Source organism: Grus americana, chromosome 10 (genome assembly GCF_028858705.1).
Source record: "Grus americana isolate bGruAme1 chromosome 10, bGruAme1.mat, whole genome shotgun sequence".
Lineage (NCBI taxonomy): Eukaryota > Metazoa > Chordata > Aves > Gruiformes > Gruidae > Grus > Grus americana.
In genome coordinates, this window is record NC_072861.1 from 22,372,561 (window position 1) to 22,399,432 (window position 26,872).

The 26,872-nt window shown below is 41.9% G+C and overlaps 1 protein-coding gene across 1 annotated transcript in view; it reads left to right on the forward strand.

The window, feature by feature from the left end:
- Positions 1 to 616: 616 nt before the first annotated feature.
- Positions 617 to 26,872, forward strand: part of SMAD3 (SMAD family member 3) — a 78,173-nt gene continuing 51,917 nt past the window's right edge. The window contains exon 1 of the mRNA XM_054837293.1: positions 617 to 990. Within this exon, the coding sequence (XP_054693268.1) occupies positions 785 to 990 (206 nt within the window). The 5' untranslated portion in view covers positions 617 to 784. The remainder of the gene's footprint in view (positions 991 to 26,872) is intronic.

A 26,872-nucleotide genomic window follows, 5' to 3' on the forward strand; every position in this document is an offset into this window, starting at 1 on the left:
CCCGCACCGTGGGCCTCCCTCCGGGGAACCGCTGCCTCGGCCGGTCTCCGCGCTGTGGGGAGGCCGAGGGGACGGGGCTCGGGCGGGCTGAGCCCCCCGCGGGTCTCCCGGCACGGGGTGAGGACGCTCCTTCCCGCCGCGGCGGCCCTGAGGGGAGCTTCCCGCCTTGCGCTCTGAGGGGGATCGCGGCGAGAAGGCCGCGGGGGCGCGACGCTGCTGAGGGGGACCCGCGCTGGAGCGGGGCTGAGGGAGAGAGGGAGGGAGAGCCCCGTCCCGCCCGGGGAGTGGGGGCCTCTGCCGGGAGCGCGGGGGCTGCCGCCGGCGGCGAGGAGGGGGGGGAGCGAAGTGGAGTTCCCGGCGGGCCGGCCGCCTCCCCGCCCTCCCTCGGCGGCGTGAGTGAGCGTGTTTGGGAGGGAAGGAGGGGGTGGAAGCCGGGCCGGGGCGGCCAGCAGGCAATTTGCATGAGAGACAGACTGGGAATGAGCTGGAGTGGGCGCCTCTCCGCGCACACAGAGCGGGGCAGGAGGGGGAGGAGGGAGCTGCCGCCGCCGCCGGGGAGAGGCGGCGAACTCCGGGCAAAGTTTGGTGCCGCGGGCCCGAGGCGCTGAGGCACCGGCGGGGCGGGCGAGCGGAGCGGCGCCGGGCCAAGCCAGGCCACCGCCGCCCGGGGCCGGGCTTTGTGCTGCCCGCGGCGCGGCGGGGCCTGCGCGGAGCGGCGCGGGGGGCGGCGGGGCGAACGCGGAGCCAGCGGCGGGGCGCTGCCGGCCCTGCCGGGCGAGCCAGCATGTCCTCCATCCTGCCTTTCACTCCTCCCATCGTCAAGCGGCTCCTGGGCTGGAAGAAAGGGGAGCAGAACGGGCAGGAGGAGAAATGGTGCGAGAAAGCGGTGAAGAGCCTGGTGAAGAAGCTGAAGAAGACGGGGCAGCTGGACGAGCTGGAGAAGGCGATCACCACGCAGAACATCAACACCAAGTGCATCACCATCCCCAGGTACGGGAGATGCCTGGCCGTGGTGGTGGGGAGCACACAGAACGAGGGTCACCCCTGCAGCCCCCCGCACGGGTACTCCTGCAGGAGGGGCCGGCGGGGCGGGCGCAGCCGCGGGTCCCCCCGGGGCGGGCACGGTGGTGCTCGGAGGCCCGTCGGTAGCAGCGTTCTCCCGAGGGACTCGGCGTGCTCTGGCACAGCCTGGTAGAGAGCTTGTTTTGCTTTCCAGCCCCGCCGCACTTCGGTGCGGTGTTAGTCCTCTCCTACCTGCTCTACCCTGGCTCTATATATAGTTAAAAAAAAAACCAAAACAAAAACCCAAAAACCAACAAAACAACAAACTGGTTACAGAATTGGAATACTGTCTAGTAACAAGAGAGGAAGAAAGTGAGAGGGGAATGTAGTGGAGAAAATATGTCTCCAGCCGAGATTTAAAAAAAAAAAAAGTTGGAAGCGCTCTGGATTACAGTTATTGTGGATACTCTCATTGTCAAAAGTTTCAGCGTGTTCTCTAGTACTGTTACATTAAGATTTTCTTTTGATTAATGTGTCAGGAAAATAGTTTTGTTTGGGTTGCTTGGTTTCTTCCATATTAGCTAGACAGATATTACTCTGAAGAGGTGATTTAGAGCCCTGCTGTGTGTGTGTTTTCAAATTATTTTTTAAATCGGGAATGCAAATGGCATAGCTGAAGGGGATTGTTTGGAGTGCAAAAAAGCATGCGAGGGTGAATATAACTGACTTTTTTTTTCATTTTTTGAATTAACACAGATCTTATTTTTAGCCTTGATTCCGAGATCGATCCATAAGACCGTTATCAATCCTAAAGAACGTGTATAGAAGTATCCCATCTAAGAAAATTTTTCCAAGTAACTTTGAAATAGCTGGCCACAAGTGGTGTTTTATTGCTGAAGATTGTTGATTTCTGTGAGCTCAGCCAGATGACTGCTGATTCCGTTACTGACTGTTGTTTGAGGATGCTTTTTTTTTTTTAAACAAAGGCCAAAGTTCATCCCAAATATTTGAATGCTGCATAATTGTATGTTTCTGCGTGAGAACATATCTCTGTGTGTGTGTATTCATGCTTCTCTCTCGCACAAACAAATGTATGCTTTCTTGGTTGTCAGAATGATTTAATATGCAGTAGCTAATACAAAGCAGCATCTGTTGCATGAAAAAGTGAAGCAAGTAGCTTAGAAATGTGGATATTTGGAACTCCTAAAATTTTCTTCCAACAACTGTGGTGTTTTTTTAAAAGGAAAAATAAAATCTCCTGATCTTTTTGGTGCTGAATGACTGTGGCTAAGATTTTGGCCAGTAATGCAAATAGACCTCTCAGCCTTTGTTAGAGTTACTCTGGCTTTGCCTAGTTGAAGCAGAAATCAAAACCTGTAGAGCCACCACCTGATAGAAATGCCTTAAACACTGTATTTTTTAAATTCTTGGTAAGCAGTATGCTTTCCACATAGATTATACCCTATTTAAACCACTTCCCTGAAATTCTTACCATTTCAAAAGAAGAAAATGACTTGAGCAGCCCCACTGATCTGACCTGGGTATTGTGTCTAGCTGATGTTGACCTGTTAGGGAGCGGAGTGTGAAGCCTCTTAGTATTTCTTTTACTAGTAGCAAGGTAATTTAGATAAGGGAGAGAGGTTTTGATATTTTATGATTCAAAGGAAGCAGAGAGATGGGTGGAGTATGATGTTTTAATTTAGAAAAATAGTTTTAAAGCTTGAAAATAAGTAACAACACAAGTAGATGTCACCAGTTGTAAATATTATCACCTCCAGAGATTGTCCTGGCTGTTCCTACTGTGCAGAAGTGAATATCTGTTTCTCCTGGACCTTGCTCTGTTAAAGCAAATCTGTACAGAAATTAAAACATTTCATGTTCACTTATGATGCGGAGCCTGGATCCTGCAGACCTTAAACCTTGGTATAGGGGAAGTGTCAGCATATTTTGATGGTAGCTCCTTATGCCTTTGCACTAGTTTTTAAACACGATATTTCATATGTACTTTTATTATTGTTTAGTATGTATATTCCAGAGATCCAAATGAGCGTGGTTACGTTAGTCTGTGCTGGACCCTCTGCAACAGCATACTGACAGGTTAATATCTATATATCAGAGATTGGGGAATGGGATGGACATGTGAAACAGTGGCAGAGCTGGGAACTATAACGAGGCCTTGTGACTTTAAGAGCTGTGTCTTATTGTGTCATTCGACATTAGTGTTTGCAAGACATTTTTAGTATGGTTTTAGTTTGATGTTTGTTATATTTTTTAAAATAATTCTACATAGGTAATTTTACTATTTAGTCAGATAAGTATGTTGGGGGGAAGAAGAGGGGAAAAACCATCATTAAGGATTAGATCATGTTGTGCATTGTCTGTAATGCATCAGTAGACTGAATTACAGTGGAGCTATGCCAGTGATGACTCTGGCCCAGCAGGAGCAGGGTAAGTCCAAAATTAGTTATTGTATCCATGAGACGAAGCAAGTTTCAGATGTAAAAGTGCTTGAGCTTTGCAGAAACATTGCTCGTGGGAATAAGGGCTACACAGCAAATTCTTGTAGTGATCAGGTGGGATTGTGTTAAGAAAGAACAAGAAAAAAATTAATTTTTGTTGTAGGCCTAAGGAATTAGAATACCAAATTTATTCCTGCTGTCATTTCTATCTACTTGGAACTGGAAATTTACATACTACGTTCTATCTCCTGATGGATTATTAAACAATGAATAGTTTATTTGCTTGTGTATTTGTTCAGCATGTGTTACTTTTCCAAGTGCTCCATTTATAGGATGATGTGACACACATGTCAGGCCCCAAGTTTTCTGTTGGAAGTACCTGTGGCAGACAGCAGAAGGCTGGAGAGACCTTCAAGGATTTCAGTCTAATGCTCTGCTGGCAGGATTTTTCCTTCTTGTTTTTTTCTGCTGGAACAGGAAGTAATTTCCACCTGAAAAACTTCCCAGTCACAGACCATCTGATTGTTTATTGTGCCACAGTTCTGGTGCTGGACAGAATGGCTGGTTTAGAGGACCTTCCTCCCTCTCTCCATCCTTCCCTTGTCTGGCGCACCACTGCTGAAGCCCATCCTTCTCCAGGAGGGAGCTGCCTTTAAACCTCCATGCACTAAGCTGGTGGGCTTTGGTGTCAGGCGTTGTAGCAGGCTGGGTCTGCGTGGCAGTAATACATTTTTTCATACTGTATCGGGCGATAAAGTTGAAAACACACACTCTTTTGCCCATTAAAATATATCCTTTGTAGTTGTTGCATTGATCTTGAAAGCCCAGCTTTCAGGACGGACATTTTTGTCACTTTTCAGACAAACTTGAGGACAGTGTGCTGGTAGCACAGCCAGGTGCTTGAGTTTGCAGCCTCTCTAATTTGCTCTGTGAGCTAGCTTAGGTCTGCTCCAGCTGCTATCAGATTTTTTTGAATTTTTGATGGCTCTATTTGCTTCTGAGACCAAAGAGTACAGTAAGCATGGAATCTGATGGCAGCAAAGTCTACAGCTGGCATTACTGCATACCTGCAGAACCCTGTGGACTTCATCCGTGGGAGAAGAGCAGTGAGTTTCTCATACTATTCCTGATATTAAGAGAGGCCGTACTATGCACCTGACAAACCATCAGCCTTTTGCCCTAGAAATAAAGTATACTAGCTGAAGAGTGTTTAACTCTTACCCTATATAGGGGTCTGAACTGCAGAAGCCAGGAACGTGTGATGAGCACTTAGTAATTTCTAAAAGCTGTACAGTACATACAGTCTTGCTGATATGGAACAAGATAGTAAATGCTTTGTTTCAAGAGCTTTAGTGGTGCTACACATATTAAGACATAAATCTCATGACATTTTGTGATAAATTTTCATATGCATATTTTTCTTTTGAACCTATTACTGTATTTATTTAATTTTTATATCACCAGTGGTTTTAGGGGAGCCAGGATTCTTGCGTGTAAGGAACACCTTCTTTTAAGTGGTGCTTTTTTTAGTTTAGAAAATGGTTTTGAATAGAGGTGGATGTTACTTCTTGTGGAACTCATCTGATAAGTATAGAATGTCCCAACTGAAATGGAAACATGGTGCATTTACTTTTTAAAAGCAGTTGAACAAGGTGTTCCTTAAATGATTTACATTTTGGTGAGGAAAACCAGAGATAATAAATAGGAACGTCTTGGGTGTGAGCATACCTTCTGTTGTGTTGGAGGTTGACTGTGCAATATTTACAAGAATTGACCATGTTCTTAGGTTTGCCTTGATACCAGGAAAATATGAAAACTGTAAATATAGTAAGTGGCAGAGGCTATCTACAAGACTGTGAAGTACGTTCTTCTTTTGAGACTGGTGCCCACCTGGTTTCAGTAATAAGCAAAGGGCTGGTCATAGCTTTGTGTATCCAAGTGCAAGTTTGTGTATTTTTTTTTTTTAACACAAATTTTAAAGTAAAGTACCTTGTATTCAATTTGGCCTGTCCCTGTATGTGAGGAGCTCTGGTATTGCACAGAGTTGTTTAAGAGTGCACTGTCATAATGGTGGTGCACTGGAGATGATTACAGTACAGTCCTTATGTGCAAACACAGTCTAGCTGCCATTATACTTGTTAGCTCTCTGTTGCTGGTAATTTTACTGCTACAAGACTGTGTGCACTAACCTATGTACTGACCTAGCTTTATGGGCAGGTTTTTACAGCCCTATCCTAACCTTTGTGCTGCTAGCAGTACCCACGTGAGCTGGGTTAGCTGTGGCAGTGATAGCTGCAGGGTAGACACCGCTTTACAAATCTGTTTGTAACTAGCTTTTGTGGCACGGTGTGACTGCAGATCAGGTCTAAAGGTGAAAATATGTTAAGGAAGTGGACAGAGGCCTTTAGTCAGGTGTACTCTATGCCTGCAGTCCCACTTGTCCATCAGTACCTTTCTCATCTTCCTCCTTGCCATGTCCCCAGAGGTCCCCCTCTCTGGGCACAGAGGTTCCTGCTCCCTGCAGCCCCTCCAACAACTTGTCCCCACTGTTGCATCAGAGTTACTGCCTCTTAGGTTAGCCTGGATAATAGTGGGTGTAGTTGACTTGTAGTCCACACTATGCCATTTTAAAAAACAAAACGCTGTTGTTAAGCTAAAGCAATAATGTTGATACAGCCAGTTAGGGAGCAACTACGTGTTCAGTTACGTTGGCAGAGATGAAGGAACTGGGGAAAGGAGGGAGGTCAGGGGAGAAAGCATCATCCAGCCTTGCAGCCCCTTCCCTCAAAGTAGTTGCTGCTGGAAAAGCACATCAGACCCAGCCCTTAGTAAGATGTCTTCTCAAATTTGTAATCTGTCAGCAGCCAATGCAATTCAAAACCTTGTGTCAATATATTTTTTTTTCCTTAGATGTGCAGGCCAGCTAACATTTTGCATTAAAACCAGTAGTAAAACTCCTCTTGACTTGAAAGACAATGCAGCAATGTCTATATAGAACATTGACTGACTAAGGGGAAAAATGTATTTTACTGTTTGTTGAGATGTTTTCAAATATTCATATCTCTGCCTTTTTTTCTTCTCCTCTTTCTCAAGAGACTCCAGTATTTTAAATAGCTTCTGGAAGGACTCATAAGATCCTCATTATATTGTGTAGTAAGTGTTGAATCTTTGTGAAATAAAATGTTTAAAATGGTTGTTTAACTTTTATAGTATTAGGAAAAGACCCTGAACACTGCAGTCATTTAAATATAATGAGAAATAAATGCAAAAAATTGATGAAATCAAGAAATACACACTGTATGGGATTATCACATCAGGGATCCAATTAAAATGAGCTCTTCTAATAAATATTGGTTTAATAATGTAAACTTGTGATCGCTATATTATTGCAACAAAAATAAAATTAACAAGATTTAATGGACTGAGCAGCCATTAATTTTCACTTGTTAATTTATTAGGAGCTTCTAATGCTGTTAGATGCACAATAATGCCATTATCCTGCATGAACTACTTTATGAAATAAATAGGGCCAAACAGTGCTTGAATTAAATCGAAATCAGATTTTATTCCCAAATTATCTTTTCCTGTTTTTTGTTGGTGGTTTTTTTTTTTCCTAGCTTTCCTTTATTGAGTGCAATTAAATTTTCAGGGATGGGATGCAGCACTCTCTTCCAGTAAGCCTTATGAATAGTCCTAATTAACTTTTGTCCTTGTCTGCCTTGATGTGCTCTGTAAAAAGCTTTTTCCAGTCCAAAGCTGATTGTGTTGATTGGCAGTGAAGAGAGCAGGCAGGAGCAAGGGGAATAAAGACAGGGCAGAGGTTCTTGTCCAGGCACTCTGGTTCTAGGAGGCTGACTCCACCAAGCTTAGCAAATGTTTGCTAATTACATTTTGTTATATGCACTCCAGTCCAAACATAAAGACAAGGAAGTTGTTAATAATTGGGTTCTTGTACTTGTCGCTGGTAGCACAACTTTCTGTGTAACTGAAGAGACAATAATGTGTCAATTGTTGCAGTTAATGCTGCTTTTAAAGATGTTTTGAAGCCTTTTAGACCTGATCCTCATTTGCTGCCGCATCTCTTTACCATCACTGTCAGAATGGTGGGACTTGCCCTTAGGCAAGCAGGAAAGTTTGATGGCTGCTGGTCCTGTGGCTCTGTAGAAACAGAATAAAAAGCCAGAGCTCTTGCTTTCTCTGGTAAAGGCTTGATCCTTCAGAAGCAGAGGTCACATATGCAAGCAGGAATAGATTACTTGTGCATGGTAATAGGACCCTTATTAAAAACTGAAACAAACAAACAAAACCAGAAAGAAATAATAACGTCCTGCTTTCACCCAGGAACTGTGTGAGCTCCGGAATAGGAAATCTTCCTTGTCAACTAAGCAGCAGGTTAAACCAAAGCTGCTGTAGCTATACTGTTTCAGGTATCCAAATGTCCAGTTTTGCTCATTTAGTGAGAAGGCAGATTTCTCCATCCCACGTGGCTGTGTGTGCTGCCGACAGACTTTAGGCTATTCAAAATGAGGAGGTCGGGAAATCTGTGGGATTGTGTGCCCCAGCAGTTGCTCCAGGTATTGAACCATCATTCCATTCTCTACAGTGGAGAATCTCCACATGAACAGGCATTACTCAGTGTGAGCAATGATTGCTAACACTGGCCTTGCTTACGTCAGGAATGCACTTGTGAAGCAGCAGATGTCCGTGGATAGGAGCAGCACTGGGAAAAGACACCAGGAAGCAAGGGGACAAAATGGTAGTTGTTCCTTGTGAGTTTGATTCTTCAACCTGCTTGCGTTCAGAATCGTGCAATTCCACGAGGAGTCAATTTGATTGCATTTTTAAAGTATTAGGAGCTGCTGTTGATGTGGAAGATGTGATGAAATTATAAATCTCATTGGTTAGCCTCTTGAAAGAACATACTTAAAAATCCAGAAAAACCTACCTGTCAGAAATGTAACCTGTGTAATTCTAGGAAAGGTGAATAGGTGATCTTGATAAATTTTGTCATTAGAAATACCTTTACAGCCCACTTGCTGTTCAGCACTGAGGTTATGAGGGCAAAGAAGTTGCACGTTTCAGGTAGTCGTGTGATGGGGGTCTGTGTGCGTCTGCCTTGTCCTAGGGCACCTGCACGCTCACCACAGGTGGGTGGCGTGCCTGACCTCGTGAAGGAAACCATCTGCTTTTCCATCTCCAGAGGAATATGCATCAAGTTGCAAAAAGTGAGATCTGTAAATCCTGGAGAGAAGATTGCAGGGGACAAGGTGTCAGGAGAGTCGGTCTGTCTGCCTGCAGCCCTCGCTTCCTCCAGACTTTGGGGTCCTTCAGAAGGAGAGTCTCAGGGTCAAGGTATTAGGTGGACCATCCTTAGCTCACTTCGTAATTTGTAGTTATCTAACCTGAAAATTTCATTAAACTTTTCCTTTAAAATTGTGTCATAGGAAAGGTCAGAGATTATCTTTGAACTGGTGACGTTCATTAACCATAACTCAATCTTTTTAAAAAAGGAAGTCAAACCAGAAATTTCCTCCTTTGTGGTGAAGTTGCAGCCAGCAGTGGTTGAATGATGGATGCTGATACTGACTCTCCTTTTTCACAATGAAAGAGGAAAAACTTCGAGCTTCCTGTTCTAGTTGCTTGAACATGAAAAGAGAAATTCACTTACTCTTCACAAATGTAGAACAGTTAAAGTTCACAGAAATCTTGGGCTTGGTAGCAGACACCTGTGGAACATGAGAATGCCTCTTTGTTTTTGTGTTGAATGTGCAACTGTTGTTGCTTTATCTACTTAACAGCTAGAGAACGCTTTTGTCCCAAAATTTCCTTTCCCTCCATAATTGGATTTTAAGTGTTGCTGTGTGGGAAGACCCAACTACAAGCACCTTTAATTTTGTTACACTCAGAAAGACCAGATGTGGTTTTTTTCATAGAGATATAAAGTCTGTGGTTTCCATACATGTGGAACTGTACAGAAAGGTCCTTTTCTTATTATTATTTGTTGAACAAATTGTTGTTCCCCTTGAGTCAGATGCATAGCCAATTTGTAGCACATGTGTAACAGTATCCGAAAAATTATATCAGTGTTTAAAAAGCACTCTTTGCCTAAAAGAAAGGCTAATAAACAGCTCGAGTCTGAGTCTTTTCCCACTCTTTTTGCATTTGTATAATTACATGGATTTCAGTAAATTTACTTCTGATTTACATGCAAGTGTAAGGAGAGTCAGGCCAGCACAAGCAAGCAGTGAACTGAAAACAGAGGATAGAGGTGTTTGTAAGTTTAATATTATCTGTTTTTTCTCTCTTAAATTCAAGGCTTTTGGGGCTTCTATGGGTTCTTCTTTGCAGGACGTGAAGGCTGCTCAGCAGAGCCTGTGAGACCTGAGGGCTCCAGTCCCCCCCAAGACTGGACTTGTCAGCCTTGGGCTGGAAATCTGGCAGGAAGCCAGGCAGAATTTAGCTGGAAGTTTGTTGAAAATGATACTTCTCTGCAAAGCATTTCATTTTCGGAGGAGTTCTCGCTCATGTTTCATTGAGGGTTTTCTGATGGGCACTAGTGTGGCTTGGCAGAGGATCTCCACATTTTGTAGCTGAGATCCCACTCGGTGGGTTTGGCATTGGCAGTGGCTCCAGATCCTGTGCCTGGGCAGAAGGCGGCGTTTGGCTGTTCTCACTGTGGGGTTTTTCTTTTTCTTCTTTTTTTTTTTTTTTAATTTAACCATTTTTAGCCAACTTGCATACCAGTGTTGAAGCCCTTATAATGTACTTTTCCCTGAGCCCCCTTTCCACCTCCCCTGCCACACAGCTATACAAATACAGGAAGGAGTAGGGTTTCCTCTTGCACGGCCCAGATAAAGCCCACCCACAATTAGAGGCCTTGAACTCAGAAGAGCACAAGGTCTGCTAATAACATCTGTCCTCTCTTTCTTCTCCCATGGTCAGCAGCCTGTTGGAAGAAAGGTCTAGAATAGTTATTGGTGTTGGCCTGCAACCTTCAAGTGAAACTCCAGGGAACTCTGGAGACCTCAGATTAATTACCTTCTAAGAGTTTCATGGGCTTGGAATGGTGAAACTTGCATACGATTTGGCTAATTTTTCTCCGTATCTGCTTCTTGGACCTAAGTTTACCTGACTTACTGAACATAAGCCATAAGTCAAAGCTATTGTATTGGCCTGTTTACTATTATTGTTTTCTGTTCAAAATTTTGTGGCTTTTTTTTTTTTTTGAGTTTTTGCAGATGACTGTTAGAATGGTAGAAAGTGGAAACTAGCTGATTTCAAACCATTGCATTAGAAACAAGCTGTACAAAATGACTAAATGTAATTTTTTAAAAACCATAGATAATCACTGTCTGATTGTCAAAGCTAATACTACTTTATAGCTGATTTCTGTCGCCAGTAAAAGTCTGCTGGCAGTCTGCAAACTGTTTTGAGCTTTGCTCTGAATTAGATGCCATAAATAACTTGTGTGTAGGTAGACAGCTGATCACTGAAGCTTTTTTCCAAATCTGGTTTTGCGTGTTTGGTAGAACTATAGGCTGAAAGTTCATGTATACAGTTGCAATTGCATATTTGTTTTTCCCAGTCATAACTGAATTAAGATTGGTTTTCATTTGTGGATTACTGCATAATGAATGTACATTGTGGTTAGGGAAGACTGAAAACATCAGGTTTTGTTCCATACCACTGTGTAACATTGAGCAAAACGTTTAACCTGCTTTTACCTTAAATACCTAGCAAATACAGTACTTGCCTCACAAGGATGTCAGAGAATTTAATAACAGTTGTGAAAAGCTCATAAAATCTCGAGAGGTAGACTCTGCTGCAAAACCCAATTCCTTGCTACTTTAAAAAGCTTTCTGTTGCTGTTCAGCATCTCATTCATACTAAGAAAGCAGTTTTAATTTTTGTTGCAAACTTTCTTTGAAAATATGTAGGTGCTACGTCAGTGAGAATATTAGAATTCCGTAGATGTTTAGTGGTAAACCTTAACTGGGTTTGCATAACGTTTATCTATTCATCTCTGTGCTGGTGCCTCCTGTCCACATGGAATATTTTGACTGGTTGATACACATCATACCACAGTGGTCTGCTACTGAGCTTAAGTTTGAAGTCTGCTAGCACAAGTCCAGGGGAAACACTATACATGTAGCCTCATGTTTTCATTTAAGTAATATTATATAACCGTATGTGAATTTAATGCCATCCAAATACAAAATGTTAAATGAAATAAATGTGCGTCTGTCAAGCAATTGTGCTGTTGCTGGTGGACTTTTACAACTATGACCCACAGCAACACAAGTTGGAAAAACTAAACATTTCTATACCTATAAGCTGTGGTTTTTGTTGAACGTTTTGGCAGCCACCGAGAGTGCTGGGCAGTCACATCTATTTGCTTTAAAACTCCTTTGCATCTGAAGACTTCTGGTGAATTGTTCCGAAAGAGATGACTGAAAACGAATAGCTGGCCATCTGGCTGGAAACAACATTATTAATTAAGCTTTCTCTTTTAAATCATGTACAAGTTTGAAATAAATGCTCTTTTCAAAGCTACTGAAGCAAGTGGAATTTGCATTCTTGCTGTGAGAAACAGTGTATTTAATGTATCTCCTCACTAAAATTAAGGATTGAGAAGTAGCGCTCGAGATCATGGTTACTTAGATTTCCTAAGAGGAGAACAACCTCCGGATTAGTCCTTGTGTGTTTTAAATGGTTAGTTTCTGTGAAGGACAGCAATTAAGCTCAGATGCTGTCAGCTACTCCCATTTAAAAATTAAATAAATCTTTACTATGCAATATTCCTCGAGTCCTTTTAAAGACCTTTTCTTTTCATTACGGCCATTCCACAAGCTGTTGAAGGGCCCATGCCTTGTTGAAGGGGGAGCATTTGTGACTTCTCACTTTATCCTATAGATCTTCAAGGCCTTTTTACCAGAAGGATTTTTACCCCCTTTTGCTGATGGGGAGAGCGACGTCCTGAGAACTTGGTTTAATTACTTGAGGTTCATGGGGGGCAGAGGCAAAGCAACATTTAGGGCATAGCCGTCCTAAGGCCGGCTACAGTGTTCCCTACATGAGACAGAGGTGACATTACTCGAGAGTGTGTCTTCCCATGCTTGGATGGAAGACAGGAGTCAGTTTGCAACCTGGTCTTTCTGCATTATACCGATAATTCATAACATAGTCATAATGTAGCATTGATAATTATATTAATAAAATTAATTTTCAATTAAATACAGGAAGAGGTCTTTAGCATTTTAGAATCCCAGGCTGGTTTGGGTTGGAAGGGACCTCACAGCCCATCCAGTCCCACCCCCCGCCATGGGCAGGGACACCCTCCACTAGCCCAGGTTGCCCACAGCCCCATCCAACCTGGCCTTGAACACTTCCAGGGATCCAGGGGCAGGCACAGCTTCTCCGGGCAACCTCCACGTAAGGAAAGTATGGAAGTGCTGAGGATATACCTCCTTGGATACTCAAGAGATGGTATTTCGCTGTGCTTGCATATTTTCCAGACTTAGGATGAATACAGTTCCTTATTGTCTTGGTTTTTCAGTACCTTAAGGGTACCTGGCAATTCTTAGAGGTATGTCTGAGGGCCAGAAGAACAGGCTTTAATTCAAACCTGTCTGTAAGTGTTGCAGTTCCTGATGATTTCACTTGTAGAACATGTGTCTTAGGATATTGGAAGAACTGTATAGCCATTTAGATACATGGACTGCTGTACATTCATGAGGGGAGTGAACACCTAACTTGTGTTCTGGGTTAAAAGAATAGTTTTGTGTAAACATCCCCTCAGTTTCCTCCCTGTAGTTCTCCATTTTTTGCTAATGGTGTCTGTGCTGTAAAACATTGGCGTGCCAGCCACAAATGAACCCATATAAGCCTTGGAAATTGTGGCTTGAAATTGAGTTTTGTAAGTCACTGCTTTGCACGCCAGGCTCTACTGGTTTGAAAGCCCTGTTGAGGTAGCTGCTTCTAAACAGGAATAAAAATAGACATTTGAGTGTTCTGATTTTAGAAAAAAAAAAAAGAAAAGCCATTTATTGGATTATGATTGGCTGATGACTTTGAAGCTGGAGACAGTTTTATATTACAGAGCTTCTCACTCTGCTTATTCTCTCAGTTCCCGTTCTCCCCCCCTCTTTTTTTTTTTTTCTTTCTCTTTTCTTCCTTTCTATTTTTAGGATGGCATTTCAGAGTTTCTACCATACTGGCAGGCCAGCTATTCCAGAAGAAAAAGAAAGAGGAAAGGTGGGAGGTAGAGCTAATGAGCACTAATAGTCTGTTATTAATTTGGCTTTTGAGTGCTTATGTTCAAAGATTATATGTTTCCAATTTATCTGATAGTCAGTGAAAGATCTGCTTGCCCTTGAAGCCATTGATTACATGCATTTTGACAGCTTTGCGCACTTCAGTAGAAGAGAGGAAAAGTAGGAAGATTAGGACTGGAGTGAGGCTATTAGAAGTTTTAGGATAATTCTTTGTGTATTTTATGAGTTTTTATATGTGTGTGTATATATATGGTTTTTAAAATATGTGTATATAAGTAAATAAAACCTTGTGTCCAGTAGAATCAGCTTCAAGCAGAAACTGGTATTTTATTTAACCATTTTATGGAGAAAAAAAAAAGCGAGTATTGTAACTTCATTTAAAAAAGACGTTAATAGCCTATTAACATTTGAATAAAATATGAATAGCCCTTGTTTAGTATGTACATGTGCCTACATAAATAAAATAATGGTTTTCCAGTCAGCTCTAATGCTGATCAGAGATGTGACTTGCTTCAAGGGTGAAAAAGCAGGGAGAAGGAATTCCGCAGGGGTGGAGCAGTTAGTGCCTATGGATGTGGAATTCCTCCTCCCCTCCTGGTGAAGGGGCCGTGATGCTGTGTGGCCCTGTTAAAACTGGCTGGTGAGATGCAGCTGACCATAGACTCTTTGCTAATTCGTGCCTTTGTGACCTGCATTCTCCTCTGTGTGTGGTTTTCTTTGTTTTTTTGTTTAGGGGTTGGGGTGGGTTTTTTTGTTTAAATATTATTTTTCTTCCTTGTGCTGTGTCTGAGAACCTTAAAGAGCAGGGAAAGATGGTTACTTGGAGGGCAAGGAAAAGAACAAAAACATTCTTTGTTACGAAAGCAAAAGGCATTACTTAGTGTGACAATGTGTAAAACAATCCAGGCATAGGTGTTCTTGTTTTTGAAGCCTGAGTGGGATTTGATTTTTGTTATTAGTTCAGTAAGTCACATATTTTTTTTATCTGTGTGACCTCAGGGCTGTCATTTTTGCACGTGCAGAGCAGCTCTGAACTTACATCACTGTGAGAGAATAACTGGGGAAGCGTAAAAGACTTTGTCGCACTTTTGCTTTAGAATCACATCTTGATTTTACAAATCGTATCATATTTCATCCTTCATTTTGATTTGCAGTCACTGTGCTACTTGGAGCTATGAAGAATATTTTTCTAGGTTCATTTGAGGGTTGAGTGTTGTCAAAAGCTGGCTGAAAGTTGGTGCAGTGTAACTGCATATGTAATGTATTGCTATAAATTAAATCACTGAAGAATTATTTTTAGAAGACAAGGATTATTTCAAAACACAGGCCATAACTTTTCTAACAGTGATTCAGTAACTTATTCCTGTCGGTTCAAAATTGCACCTCAGGTTGAGTTGGATCCAATGCTAGCTTGCAGGATTTTTTTTAATTTTTATTTTTTTTACAGCAAGTGAGGTTGGTACTCAAAGGTACTTAGCCTCTTTAGAATAGACAGGAGACAAACATGCTGGTTCACAAAAACTGATATGCGTAGTTTGTTTTGCAGCTATCATGGGGACTGAGGTCTGCTGCTTAATCTGAAGTTGGCAATCCTTTGGGAATGCAGTGTACAGGCTTGCTCATAGGGTAACCTTTCTCCGGTTTTGTTTTCTGCTGTTATCTCCTGGCACAAAAGACTGGAGGAGGAGTAAGCAAGTGAAGTGCTTAAAATTTGCATATGTTTATATCTACTACAGTGGTTTTCAGAGACTGAACAAGAAGTGACTAAGGAAACTATGTTCGTGTGTGTTGTGCAGCAGTCTACATGGATGAAACTGCTCATGCAGTCTTTTCTTTCGGAAAATTTTCAGTAAGTTTTCCACAGGCTGAAGAAGTTGAAAGCCACTGCAAATGCCTGCAATTGCCTGGCAGTTATATCCGAGCCAGCTTGTCGTAGCAAGTGGTGTTATGTTGGTGGAAGTTGTGATAGCAATAACCCCAGCTTTTATTTGTCAATAATTTTTTGTCTTGTACTTTAACCCCAAATATTTTCTTAATATGCCAATAAATGGCAGAGTGGATTTGGACAGAGTAGGCATCTCGGGCTGCGCTTCTGGGAGTTGGACTCGATGATCCTTATGGGTCCCACCCAGCTTGAGATACTCTGTGATCCTATGATCCTGTGTCTCATTAACGTTGTTTGGAAGCTAAGTTCATCTTAACAGAAATGACAACTCCAAATTGTCTCATATCCATGTACTTTTATGCTGTCATATCTCTACATGTTATGATACATCAGTAACATAATTTTATTTAGGGTTTCCACTTCTACAAGCATAGTTCTTGTTACCTACAAATCACTGTAGGAATATTACTCACTGGGCAAACCGCTTGACTTTGAAGAACGTGACTATGATGAAGTGTTTTGTTTTCTCACATCCTACGCCAGTGACTGGTAGTTTCTTGTCACTATTGCTACCAGGGACTGTTCAATACAAGGTTGTGTCTCTACTAGCAAACAAGTATGTCCTGATTCCTTGGTGGACAGGCATCTAACCACATGCAAAGCCATTACAGTTGGCCGTTTGGTAACTGTCCTTAAAAGGTGCCTCTGAAGTGACTGGCACTGAAGATGCAGACTCCCTTGTGCCTTTTGATGTCTCCTTCAAAGAAAAGACTCAATGATGTCTCATTGTGTAAGGTAAGTAGCCTGTTAGTGGTTACATCCTCTAATGAAGAGCTCGATCTCTCCAGATATCCTTAGTCTAGCACTTTTCATGAGGGTTGAAAGCGTTTTGCATGCTGGAGCAAGGTGTTACAACAAAACGAAATGTGGGTGCAAAACTGTGTGGGCGTTGCCTCTGCAGGGATTTGGCGTTCTGCGTGTGGAACGTGAGTAGCTGTGTGACCCTTGTGCAACAAGTAAATGAGCAGCCTTGGAAATACTCCTCCATCTTCTTAACTGAGTCTGGTGCTCTGCAATTCAAGCATTTGTTAGCACACAGATAAGCTAATTGTACAAGATGCAACATTACCTGGCAATTGCCTAATCTTCCCATGTGCAGTAATCTGCTAACCAGATATCTTGGATAATGCAGATATGAAGCATCATAACTTTATGGGACTTTTTTCTTCATTGAAAATTAGCTAGGTCACCACTGTGTGGTTTGCCAGAGGTGAGAATATTTCAGAACACGGATGTGTAACTGTCACTGACATGAGTTGTGCCTGGAGTGTACTGAATGAAAATATGCTTCTTAAGATTTTTACATCAAAAGAATCTTGTATAATTTTAACATACTGTTACCATCAGGTGGTAGTGTTCATAGGCATCTCTAATCAATGTAGCATTACTTTCCTCGTCTTTTTGCCGTAGTTGAAGCCCTTCATTTCAGCTAAAACCTCTCATTCTCTGGCATTTGGTTTCTTCCTCTGCAGTGCACTAGCAATACTTAAAGCAATAGATCAGCACTTAATAAAAAGCAGGATTATCTCTAAGCTGAAAATAAGTAGAAGGAGCCTAGTGTGGAAATTACAAGGTTTGCTTGTCATTACTGATTCATTTTGTAATACTTGTAGTAACTTTCAGTGCAATAATCAGCAAGGTGAGGGTCTTCAGAAGACTTTGTCACTGTTTTTTACTACTTGCAAACTATTTAGACTTTGGCTGTTCAAACTGTTCAGATGATCTCTCCCCAGTCATGCAAATATCACAAGCTGTTCAACTTGTTCATTTATTCTGTTGGAAAGGCAGGGGGGGAAAAAGCAGCCTTGACTTGCACCCTGGAGAGACGCTACGCAAAACCAGTCTAAGGTTTCTAGGGCGGGAGCTGTGGAGTTTTCTATTCTTTTGTTTATTATACTTTGCTTTGTGTCATCTCTTAGCAAATAATGAATAACAGTAATAGTATGCTGCGAGACATGAAATCTGGAAGTGTTTATTACAGTATGTGTGTGAACCGTAGTCATCACCAGAACTTATTTTCTCACGGACTGGTCTAGTAACTGCCTGGGGGAAGAAGCTCACAGCTATCTTTGTAATAAAGTCTTGGGGACTCTGGTATTTCTGCTTCCCAGGTTCCCTGTGCATAGCAATTACTGTCCCTTCTGCAATCAACACCTGTCTCTAATTTCCATTACTAACAAAGGACTCTGCCTGCTGTCTAAACCCCTTTGCTGTTTGTGTATAGAGTACTTTGCCTTTACAGTCAAGGGCTAGGAAACCCCACAAAAGCAGATAAAATCTTAAGTACAGCAGTTGCTGCAGTAGGCCTAAAACAAACAAAAATTTCTGAGGTTTTTCCTTCCTTCCCTTCACAGTTTATTTTTGTCTTTATTTTTGATATGGGGGAGGGGTGTGAGTGGGGAAGATTTATCTCTAACCATGAACACTGAAATTTTGTTGGGGTTTGCGCACACTGTTTCTTGGGTTTTTTTTTTATCACCTCCCCCTCCTTTAGGAACTGCTTTCTTTAAATTAAGATTTCCGTGATCTCAGTCCTGCATTGTGCTTCCCATGGTCAGCCCTGGTCCGTGTAGAGCTGTAGGAAACCCTTTTGTCCTGTGAACGTTTAGGATGAGTAATAACGGTCCCATCAAACTCACACGTGCTCAAAGTCAGACATGTTCTGAAGAGTCTTGCCAGATTTGAGTCTTGTATAAATCAGTGGAACTAATCACACGTCTAAGTCTAACCGTACAATTCCTGTCCTAAAATCTGCAGCTGCTCATACAGGGCTATGGTATTGCCTGAGGTGTTGTCCGATGCATGTGTTTCTGAGGGACATGCTTTGCCTGCAGTAATATTTCTTTAATTTTATTTTTTACTTTTCATAGCAGATCTGTTTAACGGTGGGGTTGCTGCTGCTTTGGACTCTTAAAAGCATTTTGTAGAAGATTGCTTGTAAAGTGATTTTTCAGCTTGCAGTGATTGCAGTGTGCTTACTAAATATATATTTAATATTCTTCTTTGGGTTTTTTTTTAAAAAGGAACATCAGATAATTAGTTTAGCTCCTTGTTTCTAGAAATCACATCTCTACTGGCAAGCAAATGTAAAACAAAAGGAAGCATTCTGCGACTGAGTAAGGATGCAGCTTCATGTTACACCTCTGATTTAGTCTAATAGTAGATTGCCATTAAAAGGCATAATCCCATTTCTGTCTGTCTCTGAGTCTGCTGCCTGCTTATGCAGAGTTTACCGTTGTTCTCAGAGTGTCTTTTTATCTTCATGGCAACAAGATCACCCAGCCTGATATCTTGTAAATCATGCACTTTTAAATCAGAATTGTGGGTAGCGTTTTGACCTCTGTCTTGAAATTAATAACCTGTAGAGTTGTGTCTTCTAGAAATGCATCCTGTCTTCATTTAAAGATACCAAGACAGAGATTCCACTATGTTCTCCTTTTTCTTTTTTTTTAACAGCTAATCATCTCTTCACATTAAAAAAAAAAAGGGGGTTACCATGTTTCAGGTGCAATTGGCCTGGTGTCAGCTTCATTGCACCTGTCTTTGCTAGACTGAAGAGGCCTTCAGTATTCACTTTCCCCCCCCCAATAAACATACTTTTACACTGCTGTGATTCAGTCGTCACTTGGTCATTGTTTTAATAAAAACAATGGATTTAATTTCTTACATCTTTTGTTTTAATACATTTTCTTTAGCCCTAAACTGTGGGTATATTTTTACCAAGCTATACACACCCAATTGCTTTACAAAAGTCTAAACATACTATGTCTAGAAAATTACCTTTCATCAACAAATTTTCTCCTCAAATAACAGAATGAAACTAAATTTGAGAAGACCTTAAAACCAGATTGCCCAGACCTGTGGTGGTCCTTAATTCTACTATGGTCTTCTAATTTTTTTCACAAAAGGTAAAATTTACCCTGTACTCGCCTCTAGAAGTCCCCCACCCCTCAGATGGTGTTAAATTTTGTCCAATTATGGGGGGGGGGTTTATGTTTTATTTTGTGTGCCCTTGTAGCTTGTGCAGTCCTTCAAAGAAGCTGTCTGAAGAGCAGTTGTCCCCAGAAGCACAACTTTTGGGTCTGCTGGCTTCCAGAGGATAAAAGTGCTCGAGTAGCATACTATATTGCTGATTTATTCTGAATTAAAGCCTGTGGTTTGCCTCATGATTTGACAGGGCTGTGAGAGAGCGTGTTGGAACATGGGTGTCCCCACAGCCTGACACTTCTGACTCTGTGGAAACAAAACTTCAGAAATTCCTCTGTAGAGGCGGTGGGAGGTGAGGCAGCTTGCCACAGACCTGACATCTGACTCAAGAGGCTTTATTCTTTCCACCTAGAGAAGTCCTGTGATTATTTTTAGTACTTCTGATTCTGCTTAGAAATCGTTCTGAATAATATGGACTATTGTAAGAAGGTGGGCAAATTGCCCGGGAAAGTGTCTGAAAAGGTTTCATTAAACAAAAAATCACCTGTGTTGGAGTAGAACAATGCCGCCTATGCTGTGCTTATGACCAACAATGAAGCAAGTCAGAGTTTGGATTTGTGTGTGATTTCCATGATTTTATGAAAAATGGAAATTCAAGATCTCTTACATTATTTCCAATTTATCTTTGTTTTTATTTAAGATGTTAGTATAATTTTACAGTTTCAGGAGGGGTGTGGGAAAGGTTTATATTAACAATACTTCAAGTATTTTTTTTTATGGGTAAACTCAGGACAAAACAGTATCTTGTTGTTTCAAGCTACACTTAGCATTTCTGCCCTGAGGAGAAAAATATGATTACGCAGCACATAAGGCTTGCTTGGACAAGTTCTAATGAATGTTAAATAACTGTTTGGTAGCAGCACGTGTGCTTTTAACTTAATAAATATACATTGTGGTAATGTTAGAGAAGACCTCAAGATTATAATTATTTGAAATATGCTTTACAAGTGCTTAGCAAAGCAAACTAGTTTGTAGTCTCAGTCAGGAGCACACGCTCTAAGGAGATGCAAGGAATTTTCATTCCCCCCATGTGGTTTAAACCAGCAGAAGACATCTGCCTCTCTTTTGGCAGTCAGCTGCTTTGCAAGGGCTGTGCAGTGCTCGTTGCAGTAAGACTGAAAGATGTATTTAAATACTTGCCCGAACTGGGACTTATGATGGCAGACTGATCTTCAGGTGGCTTGGGAATCCAGAGTTGCTGAAGACCAGTTGAGCATTGTCACCAGAATGGTGCTGAGCTGAGACTGGTGCCCTGAGCTTCCTGTGCCTGAAAAACTGCAATTCCAGGGAATGATCAGGAAGATGCATTTTGACTGGTTTGTAGGCTGAAGTTATTGCAAAGCTTAGAGACCTGGTGGGGTGACGGGGGGCTGTTTGGCCGTGAGCCCAAGGGTGAGTAATTTAGTATTCACGTGAGCGGTTCTGAGGTCCAAAAAAAGCTTCCTGTGCCTGTTATTCCTTTAACTTTTATAAAAGCTGAAGGGTCCTTCTCCAGGGTTATCAGTTTGGTTAGAGGAAAAGGGCTCTCACTACTGAGCTGCGCGATGAAGGATGATTGCCATTTTGTGAATTTTTTTTTTACTTCACTCTTAGGTTTGCTCCAGTGCAGAATGAACTTTGACACTTTTGTGGAATTAAAGTAGATAGGATTATAAACCGTTGTGGTGGAAATTGTCAAAAGGTGATTAATACGAGAAGCACTTTGTTTTGTTTTGTTGGTGTGGACAGTCTCCAGCATAGAGCTGCATTGTTAATTGTTGTGATGCAAACTCTGTAGGCAAAGCTTAATCCTGTTGCTATTCAGGATTTCTCGGACATCTGTAGTATTACACACACAGAATAAGTTTGCAGTTTTAGCAAGGTGTTTGCCCCATTATATTGGGCTACCTGGATGGTGTGAATCAACTCTACAAAATATTTGGTAGCTGAGATGCCTCTTCAAGGTGTCAGACTTGCCGCGCACCTTTGCAGTTTGGTTGTGCACATGCAGCGAACCTAGCTGGACTTGCAGGACCTATGGCAACCTGTAGCTTTGATGGGGCTTCAGTAGGTCTGGAAAACATGAAGAAATGTAGAAAATCTTCAAGCTCTGCCTGAACACCTTTTTTTTTTTTTTTTTTTTTTTTTTTTTTTTAAAAACTGATGTGCCTGGGGAAACCTGGAAAGACATTAGCTGGGGGAAAGCTGTTGAAAATGGCAACGTGATTAATTTCCACTTCATTTCTTCAGCTAGAGTCAATACTTGGATAAGAGTTGCACCCTGGGAACCAAGCATTCAAATGCAGGCTGAGAAGAAAGGAGATTGCTTGCATACCTTTTGGCTTGTTTCTGCTCAAAATAGCACATAGAAATGGAAATCGGTGCCCAGCCTCTGCTAACTGGGCCCTAAGTGGGCCCTGTACTTTCTCTCAGTGGCGGGGGACTGTTAAGGCCAGTTCCTAGGTGAATCTGTAGCATGATGTGCATTTAGTCATCTTTCATTTCTCTGGGGGAATTTTAGGGTTGTCTTGTTTGCGTTCAGGGTCCCTCAGACAGAAATGAAAGTACATCCAGGGTATAATACATGGACAACGAGGAAGCCCTCAAGCCTTTTCGGAAGCTCTGAATTTCCTGGGTGCACGCATGCAGTAGCTTGTGGTAGCTCCAGTGCTTTGTGGGAGCGTATTCCTTACTATTAATTCTCCGTACAGCACATGAGCCCGTTTCCTGTTGGCAGCCTGTTCCCCGCAGGGAAAAGATGTGGTTTAAAAGCAGCCTGCCATTGCATTCCAGGGCAGTATTCAGCCAGCTCCCAGCTGCCCTCTTTCCCAGACGCTCTTCAGATCCAGGCAGGGGATAGGATGCAAACTGGATGAATCGCCTTTGTGGTAGCAATAGACCATTTCCAGCCACCATCTTTCTAGAGAAAGTTTGTCCTCTGCCACATGAAAGGGAAGGAGGGTTGTGAGGATGCGGCCAGTTGGCTCTTGGTCGAGCAGCCCAGGGTGGGCAGCACAATGTGTGTGTTAACTTCCTCCTTGAGAAAATGTCCAGACTCATCGTGTGCTGGAGCAAAATTTATGGGATATTCAGATGTACAGGTTTTTTGGTTTTTGAAAGAAGGATCAGCTTGTAAAACATTAGATGTCGATGCCAGATGTATTTGGATGTGGTTTGCTTTGTTCTTAAACAATAGACAGTTTTAAAGAAAGAGGAATATTACTTGTGCCCATATGTCCCATTGTTTCCATCATGGGTGTAATCCTGGCTACAGAGTGTTCAGCATTATCATGCTGATTCTATTTGTAGCGACTCGTACAGTTGAACATTTGTCATCCAGTTTGTTGAATCTTTGATCTCTTTGCTTCTTTTCTGACCAAATCTGGAATTTGCATCCGTGTGCTGTAGTAACCGCCTGGTTTTGTGAAGCAGTACTGAAAGAGTAAATTCCATTGTTGCACACCTACTAGGTGCTCGAACTGTTAGGTATAAGCATTTAGTTAGTTCTGCATGTTTCTGTCATAGTTTTTCATGGCCCTGGATTTTACCAGCAGTGATTTCAAAGGGAAATAATATGCAGATTTTTTAAACAATATTTCTAATGGCAGACCAACAGCATGCAGTTAAAAATAATATTCTGGATACTCCGTTAAAAAAGAATCAAGAAATCCTCCTGAGTGACACTTGCTTTTAATGTAAGCTAGGCATCTTTTTCTTCCATGAGGCTAAATAAAATGTACCTTGAAAAAGATTGGAAGCATTCAGGAGGTCATGCAGATGAGGATCATTTAGCTTTTTTTTTTTTTTTCAATTTGGAATTCTCAGGTCTTAAGTAATTTACCTAAGATATCAATGAGTATCTTTCATTTCTTGCTGAAATGCAGGGCTGATAGCTGAGTTTAAATAAAGAGATACTGTAACACAATTTCCTGGGTGTGTGAACAAAACTTGAAAAACTGAGTGATGAAACCATAATTGGATTAAATGTCTTCCTCTACCCGTTGGGAATATGGATAAAATTTCTGTCTTTCAATAGTTTTGTTTTGACCATGCTAGTTTAAGATCCTAGGCTGATGGCTTGTGTTACAATGGGTTGAATAGCAGATGGCAACTATGGAAGTGTAAATTAGCTAGCAGCTGACATTACTTGGAGAGCTATTGATTGTGTTGATACCATTATATGAGGATAAGTGCTAGATACTCAGTCAATCAGTAAGGGGAGAATAGAACTTACTTGGAATCATTTCATTAAGTTAACCCATCAAGAGTTCTTTCTTCTGTGCAGTTACACAACGAAACTTTTTTCTGTTTTTTCTCCCAAAATAGCTTGTTGCTTTGAAACCTGAACTCAAATTCTTTATGGACAAAAATTCCTAGGCTTTACAGTAGCAAAGATTTTGATTTGTCTTTTGAAATATTTTGTCCTTATTTCCTGAACTGTTCACACTTGGGCACACAAGGGTGAGGGGAGGAAGAAGAATGGGCCAAACATTCCCATCAGAAGAGCCTGGGGGAATCCTTGTTTCTCTCAAGCAATTTCTCGCTGACTTGGGAGTGGTGGTGACAGGTTTTGCAGAAAGTAACATCCGGTTTCCTTGGCCAACAGAGTACTGAATGTGATTCAAGGTTTTTCAGGGAAACAACGGATTTAGCAATACAGGATTATCATATTGGCTCACCAACTTGGGTACCTGGCTTGGATCATAGCTGGTGTGTGATGCATCATAGGAGTTTCCAGTCCTTCCCGTAAAGATCTTGGCAGAGCTAGCAGCAAAAGAAAATAAAGTCTCTGTGCCTTGATACAGCGCACAGCATAGGATGATTGACTACCTTCTACTGCAAAAAAAGTTATTCATTTTTTACTCAGTTTTACTCAATTACTCAAAATGGCAATCCCGTTTTAAAATGTCTTTAGTATTCAATTTGTTGGTGCTTTTTTTGCCTCAAAGAATTAGAAAAGTCTGATCAAGGTAAGGCATAACATGAATGGAGTAGAACAGCAAACCCAAAGCATTGGACTCTTTCCCCAGGCTAATAAAGAAACAGATGTGCAGCTTGTGGTACAGCAGTGTTTGGATGGTGATGCTTTACTCCATGACTGTTCCATAGCACGGAAATGTTACATTAACACTGAATGAAAGGAAAAATCCAGGCCTTAAGTTCAAGAGAGATATCTGGCTTCCTGTTAAAGGTCTTTGCATCCAGCTGCTGCTGGATAGGTGACCAATCTGGGAATTACTGTTGGGTGGTGCAAAACTTCTCTACCAGGTGCTCCCTCTTCGACCCTGGGAAGTGTGGAGGGTAAGTGTTGCGCAGAATATCAACATTTACAAGGTGAGGCTGTTGTTACCATCCCCATCCCACATCACGGGTTTGACTGTCGCTTGACTGGCTTGCAGCCGAATGGAGCAAATGGAAGTTGAGAACTGACTCTGAACTTCATGTTCAGTAAAGAAGTGATTTTAAACATCAACAATTTATCTGCATATTGTTGAGAATTTATTTGTGGCCTGACTTCATTGTTTGGAAATATTTCTGGTTTTACTCCGAGGGGACTGGTTCCTGGGGGAGCCTTTGCTTTCTGTGGTTCCACTGTCCAAAATTGCTTCTGCAGCTGCCGGAGGCTGTGTGAGCCTTCCACGCTCTCCAGCCAGAAACGCTATTCCTTTCTCAGGATATTTCTCCGGTTTTAGCCCGGAGCAGCTCTGTGTGCTGCCCCCATTCCCTAGAGCCGTTTTGTATCCAGCAGTGCAAGGAGGCCTCACTGGGGTAGATAGATGGGTGAAGCAGTGAGAAATGGGATCGGTGCTACAAGAAAACCTGCTGCAGACCTGGAGGGCAGATCCCATTCCCTCCTGCACGAGAAGGGGAGTCCAGCCTGGCACGGCCAGACTGGGGTTTCTCCTGGTATGGCAGCCCAAAGCCAGCCTGTCTGGGGTTTGCATACCCTTTAGCGTAAGGTGCTTTACCTCCTGGGTGAAGAAATGGTTTTGTGTTTGGCTTTCATGCCTGAATCAGTGAGGATGCGTGTGGCATCGTCTGTGGTATCATTTGGGAAAAGAATCACCCTGGAGTTGCATCTCAGACCTCTTCTTACTTTCAGTGAGACAGAGCTAGGACACAGTTGAGGGATTTGTTCTTTTATACTTTATTTCTTCTTTTTTAAGTAAGAAGAAAAAGTCAGGGACATCTCATTTTTAAGCTATGCTTAGAAAGGAGTTAAGCTGAATGCGTGAGGTGTGACACAAGCTGCCATTCCAGCATTGATTCTGCAATAGAGGAAGGTCTCTCCGAAGGCTTGGAGGAGCAGTAAGAAAGCGCAGCATGGACTCAAAGAGGCTCCTGTTATTCAGCGCTCAGGAATGCAGAGGCATGCTCCAGCCGGGGTGTGGGCGGCTGTTTGGTTTGCGGTTCTTGCTAGGGGGTGGGTGATTTTTAAAAGCACTTGCTGAATTCGCATTTGGTTGAATAATGGCTACTTTATATACAAATGATAAATGTTAGTCACAGCGGAGCAAAAGAAGTTTCTTGTGTTGGTCATGGATTTGGCATATCAAAAAAAGGGAGGGGGGGGGGAAGAAAAAAAAAAAGAGAGCAAGCCTAGGGTTTCACTGCTTCAGAAACTGCAAAGTTAAACAGAGCTGCATTTATGTTATGTGACATCTTTAAGCCTTTGGCTCTCTCAACTTAATGCCAGATATCTAATTTGGAAATATTTATTGTAACTGGCATATCTTTTAGAAGCCTGTCATCGCGGAAAAACTGTCATCAAACTGTCCTTGCTAACTTGTTTCTGTTAAGTGACTTTTTTTTCAATGCTTCAGAGTTAGATGAATCATTTCTGCTTTCCTATGGCAAGTAGTGGCTGTTACAGAAAAGCTTATAGGATCTTAACTGGATTTATGTGGTGGGCTGTTTTGTTTTTTTTTTTTTTTATTCTAGAATCAAAGATTCTGCAAAATTAAATGCTTGAAGCTGTATTCCTAGACTTTTAAAAGTATCTCTGACTGAGCACCTTGGTATTTATTTTTTTTTCCCAAGTGCTGAAGGCTCACCAGCCCCTCTTTAAGTCACGTTTTGCTGACCTGATTTTTCAGGTTACCTTAGTGCATAGATATGGAATGAGGATGGAGTTCTACATGAAAAAAGAACAGGTTAGGCATAAAGCTCGTTTGAGAAAGGAATTGTATTTTCCAGCTGACTTTGGTTTTTCAACACTTTATTCG